Genomic DNA, 5,498 nt, shown 5'->3' on the forward strand with positions numbered 1-5,498 from the left:
ATTAAAGGAGTGAGCCACCACCGCCCGGCCTCAATTTCCCAGTCTTAGATTCCACCCATATACCTCACTAGGAAACCCAATATACAAACCCTGTGGAAAGTATTAGGGAGTCAGGCTGCCACAAAGACCTAAGACCTGCCCTTCTTAATTAGCCCCATTAATTCAGCCTAAGCCTAAGAACAGCTTGTAAGTTACCAGTGCAAGGCACTCACCAAAGTATGTGTAGGGAGCAGGGAAGGTGTTAGTGCTGGCCCCGGTGCCTGAAGACCAGAGCTTGTTCCTGATCCTGGAGTCCGTTCAGGTCCCAGGCCACCCAGCAGGCTTGGGCTAAGTGGAAGTTCTAGGTCTCGAGGCTTCCGGCCCTTCTGGGGTTGGGCGATCTCTGTGGTGGAAGTGGAAAGGCCACACACCTGTGCTGTATTCTCTGTTAGGATGGCTGGGACCCGAGCCAGCAGGCCTTCTGAGGGTGTGACTTCTGGTTCAGCTTTGACAGCTTCTGGACTGAAGCCTCCAACCCCTGCAGCATCCAATTCTTCCTTAGGCCCCTCCACTTTGACTTCTGGGGGCTGTGGATGGCCGAAACTTGGGTCCAGACTCGACTCTTTAGATTTCTGGTTTGGGGCCTCTGGTGGAGTTAGGATAACCTGGAAAAGGGGTGTGCACAAAGGGAATTCATAGGATTGTTCATGTGTAAAACCTTTCTCTGTGGGTCATCCAAGGATGTCTCTAGAAAGACATTTGTTATTGGAGGCAAGGCTGTATGTGCAGCATGTTCTCTAACTGGCCATGGGATTTAATGAAAGTGGAGGTCCTTTGGGGCAGAGGCCCTGGGTGAGACTCTAGAGGTATTGTCATCCATCCTCATACCCACATTAATCAGAAACTCTGGAAATGGACCCAAATAACCTTAAGGCCATTCTAGTGACTATGATGAGTGCTAAAGCATGACAGTCAGTGCATGGGATATGACCCTGCAAGGGACTAATGAACAAGGAGAGGCATAACTTTCCTATCTATTTGTTTGAGGGAACTTGTATCTCCTCTTCCACCACCATGTCTTGTACCAGGTCACCTATCTCTCTATTCTATGAGTTTCGTGCTTCATTTCAGAATGATGCATCCTTCTTCTCCAAGCCCTTTCCTAAATTTTCACGTTCCAGTACTCACCTGCAGGGGCAAACCAGCCTCTTCTGCCTCCAAGCAGGCTTCTAAGGGGTTTGGACTGGTGCTCCTGCTCCCTGAGGCAGGTGCTGGTACATCTGCAGGGGTAGTGTTGGGAAGCACTGAGGCAGGCCGAGGATGAAGGGGTGGCTGTGGCTGCAGGGACTGTATTGTGAAGGTAGAATAGAGGCCCGAGCGCATGTATTCATTCCGGCTGCTTCGTGCTAAGCCACCTTGTCCTGTCATTCCGGCACCCTTTGGAGTTCCTGGTTTTCCAGTGGCAGTGTCCCCTGGGCCTGCATGGACAGTAGCAGGGGCCATGGCTATGGCTGAGGTTACAGACACCTCAGGCTGGGGTGGGCAGTCTTCAGTGGAGCACCCTGCAACCTCTGGGTAGGACACAAACTTGTAGACAAACTTCTGGCCGCTCACCTTGCGGATGATATTCTGAGAAGTGAAGAACAGGGTGAATGGAGGGTCTTGAGGGCTGTTTCTCTTCTCCTGATGTCTTTCTTTCCATTTTCTCCTATTTCACTCATCTCTTTTAGGCTTGTGGAATCTTCCCATCTCTGTCTATGTTTTCCTTTCTTTCCCCCCCTCTCTGCATCCCTCCCCAGTTTCCACTCCTTCTCTGGGCTCCCTTTACCAATTCTTTCTTTAGTGTCTCTCCCACCCATTTCTCTTTAAGTCTTTTTCTGTTATTCATCTTCACCTGTCTAATTCCCCTTTTCCCACTGACTACATTTCATCAGGGACCAATTTAAGGGACAGGTAAGATCTATGGACCTTCGTTTAACAGAGTCAGGTTTTGGGAATGTTAACAGGACTGCAATAATAAAATGAAGTAACTGGTACATGTTGGAAGAGACTAAATTAGTATAGTCGGATGGGGAGAATAACATGATTGATACAGAGGGCTTTTCTAAAAATTTATTGACTGACTGACTGTTGGGGGGAGGGGAAATGAGGGTAACTGATTGATTGTGGGGTATAAGTGCCACAGCACATGTAAAGGTCAGAGGACAAATTGCAGAAGATGGTTGTCTCCTTCCAGTATGTGGGTCTCAGGGATTGAACTCAGGTCCTCAGGCTTGGCAACAAGAACCTTTACCTGCTAAGCCAGAGATAGCTGATTTTTAAAAGCTAGTGATGCTGATATGGAACAGAAAAAGTGTATTGGTTATTTGTTTTTGTTAACTTGACACAAGCTGGAGTCATCTAAGAAGAGAAAAAAGTGCCTCTATCAGACTGTCTTTAGGCAGTCAGTAGGCATTTTCTTGTTGTAGGTGGTACTTTCCCTGGGGAGGTGGTCCTGGGCTATATAAAAGAGGTAGCTGAACAAGCTATAAAAAGCAAGCCAGTAAGTAGTTAGTATTCCTCCATGGACTTGGCTTCAGTTCCTGTCTCCAGGTTCCTATCTTGATTTCCCTCTATGATGGACCTTGCTAAGCCATCTCACTGGCAGGAGATAGTGGATTTTTAAAGATGAAGTAAACCCTTTCCTCCTCAAGTAGCTTTTGGTCATGGTGTTTATTGCAGCAACAGAAAGCACACTATGACAGCAATTGGTACCAGAGAGGGCTTACTGCCATGACAGACCTGACCATGTTGTTTTGGAAATGGCTGTGGTAGTATCTGGAACTTTTGTTCAGAGCTTTAGATGAGATGCCGGGGGAACTTGGAAGATAATTCTAGAGCAGTGCAGATGGTGGAGGCCTGGCTTGTGAAGCTTCAGAGGGAAGTTTGAGAGCCCCTCAGTCTCCTCTATAGGGGTCATTTATGTGATAATTTGTATTAAGACTGTGACTTCTGGTTACCTGGAACTGAAGGATCAAGTGTGATTTAACAAGAGACCAGCACTCCTGAAGTGAAATCTTTGCTTTACTGGGACAATCGACACTGATTAGCAGAGGCTGACAAAAATCAGCTGTGAGTAAGGAAAGATCAGCATCACTGAGGTGAAATCTTTCAGGAAGTGTTTCCTCAGGGTCAGTACACACAACCTGTGGTCCAGAGGGGGCAAGGATGCATATTATGCTGGTAGCTTGAACTTGGCAATGTGTAAGAAGAGTCTTCCACATGGTATTTGGCATAAAAGCTGCATGCCAAGGGGTTGTGGAGAGCCTGGTACTTTGAGAGGCTAGGAGAAGTCACCGGTGAAGATGAAGCCTCAGTTGCAATAGATGTTCCAACTTGAAAGGGTCATGGAGAGAATCTGGGGCTCGGTACCACATGGTAGGGTTGGAGTCCTTGCAGAGGGGCTAAGAGACTAGTGGTGAAGGTGCATCCTCAGTTGCAGTGAAGACCCCAGCCTACTGGAGAAGCAAAGACTGTGGGACCACCACTTAGAATGGTGAAAGTGTGATATGGAGCTAGACTCAGGCCAGGAGACGCAGTTGGTGCAGCTGGAGAAGTGGAGCTGCCCAAGTTCTCTGGAGCCTAAAAGATCATGAGTGAGTCTCAGGTGCCAGGATTTAACATACACTGCTAGAGTTTGGTCTTGTTTTGATTTGACTGTAACTGGCTCTTTGCTCTTGAAGTAAGAGTAAATGAGTGCTTATTTTTTATTTTATAGGAGCTGACAGTTGAGAGATACTAGATATTTTAGAGACATTGAATCTTTGAAGTGTTTAAAAGGACTTTCAAAAGTTATATTATGTTTTGTTTTGTGATAGTGATATTAACATGAGATCTTGGGGATGAATACAAAATTAACAATTATACTTTAATAGTGTCAAGATGACAAAAAGGGTCAAATGTTCTGGTTAGCTTTTTGTCAACTTGATACAAAATAGTTATCTAGGAAGAAGGACCTTCAATTAAGAAAGTACTGCCATCAGATTGCCTGTAGGCAAGTCTGTGGGGCATTTTACTGATTACTGATTGATGTGGTAGGGGCTAGCATACTTAGGGTGGTATCACCCTTAAGAAGGTGGTCATGGGTAGTATAAGAAAAAGCACACTGAGTGATCCATGGGGTAGCAAGCCAGTAAGCAGTCTTCCTCTATGGCCTCTGCTTTAGTTTCTGCCTCCAGGTTCCTGCCTTGAGTTCTTCTCTTGGTTTCCATCAATGATGGACATGGAACTATAAGAGAAACAGACCCTTTCCTTTTTATCATTATGCTTATCTTAACAAGAAAATAGACTAGGACAGAAATATCACAAAAGAGGACAGGTGACGTTCTATTATTAGTACCATTCTGGATATTTAAGCTAAAGCATAAGAAAACGAAGTAACTGACAGTAATTAGAGAAGAGAGTAGGAAGCTGGTGTTACCATGAGGAGGGGGATAGCAAGGTTTGCTTGGGTGGGTCAGAAAACATGCTTTGAGGTATCTTAGGTCACATGGTTTGGAGGGTTTCAGGGATGTCTTGGTGGTTTCAGGACAGAACGAGGTATTATTTTGGAGGTTTGAACTGAAAGACTAATGTATGAAACTGGAATATATGCCATGAACTATCAAGGACAGAAAGCACAGGTGAGAATTATTTGGGGAGGTGGCATGAAGAATATGGGGCACTAGGCATTTTGGTTAATGTCTTAATGTTGGTCATATGGTATCCTTGTATTTTACAGAAAATGAAGGAAAATGAATAATTATTAATATTGTTTTGAAGGTTTACACTGAAGAAATATGAAATAATTAGTGTAAATATTGGGGGAAATACAATGCAGATCTGGGAGCTTGAGAGTGTAAGATGAGAAAAATCTAAAAATTGGCTGCAGTATTAAGATGATGAATTAAAGCAAGTGATATAGATACTGAGGTGCTGCTCTAGGAATCTAAGAGGAGTGGGTATGAGGTGGCACTACAAACGTTTTTCTGGAGCATTTAGTTATAGGCAAAGATTTGTAATCTTAGCACTTAGGAGACTAAACAAGAGAAATGCAAGTGTGCGGCCATCTTCAGCAACACAGAGAGACTGCCTCAAAAATAAAAACAAAATAAGACAAGTGATTAAAGATATTGAGGGTTCTAGAAAATGGAGTAAGGAAACAGTATTATAATGTCAGGATGATTCTCAGTCTAGGAATAAGAACATTGATTATTCTGTAGTAAGAGAAGTAAAGTAAATAGGGGAACTTAACATTGGTCTGAGGGTTCTGAAAAACACACCTATTATCTCCAGGCGTGCAGGGAACTAGAGGATAGGGCAAAAATTAGTAAATTTAAATAATGTCTTCAAAGTTATAACTATACTAATTGAGATAACAAAATGAAATTTCTAGGACAGAAGTCTAATTCTAGGAATGGGGGTAGAGGCAGGAAGACAGTGAAATTGAGGCCAGCTTAGGCTACATAGTTAAGTTCCAAATACATTATAAGACCTTGCCT

At 44.1% G+C, this 5,498-nt stretch overlaps 1 protein-coding gene across 1 annotated transcript in view; it reads right to left on the reverse strand.

Moving 5' to 3' along the window:
* The window catches only part of Elk1 (ETS transcription factor ELK1), a 7,349-nt gene extending 1,878 nt beyond the window's left edge, over positions 1-5,471 (reverse strand). Inside the window, exons 1-2 of the mRNA XM_031346413.1 lie at positions 1,168-5,471; positions 213-644 (exon numbers count right to left, since the gene is read on the reverse strand). Coding sequence (XP_031202273.1) covers positions 213-644; positions 1,168-1,482 — 747 coding nt within the window. The 5' untranslated portion in view covers positions 1,483-5,471. The remainder of the gene's footprint in view (positions 1-212; positions 645-1,167) is intronic.
* Positions 5,472-5,498: the final 27 nt, after the last annotated feature.

This window comes from Mastomys coucha, chromosome X (genome assembly GCF_008632895.1).
Source record: "Mastomys coucha isolate ucsf_1 chromosome X, UCSF_Mcou_1, whole genome shotgun sequence".
Taxonomy (NCBI): Eukaryota; Metazoa; Chordata; class Mammalia; order Rodentia; family Muridae; genus Mastomys; species Mastomys coucha.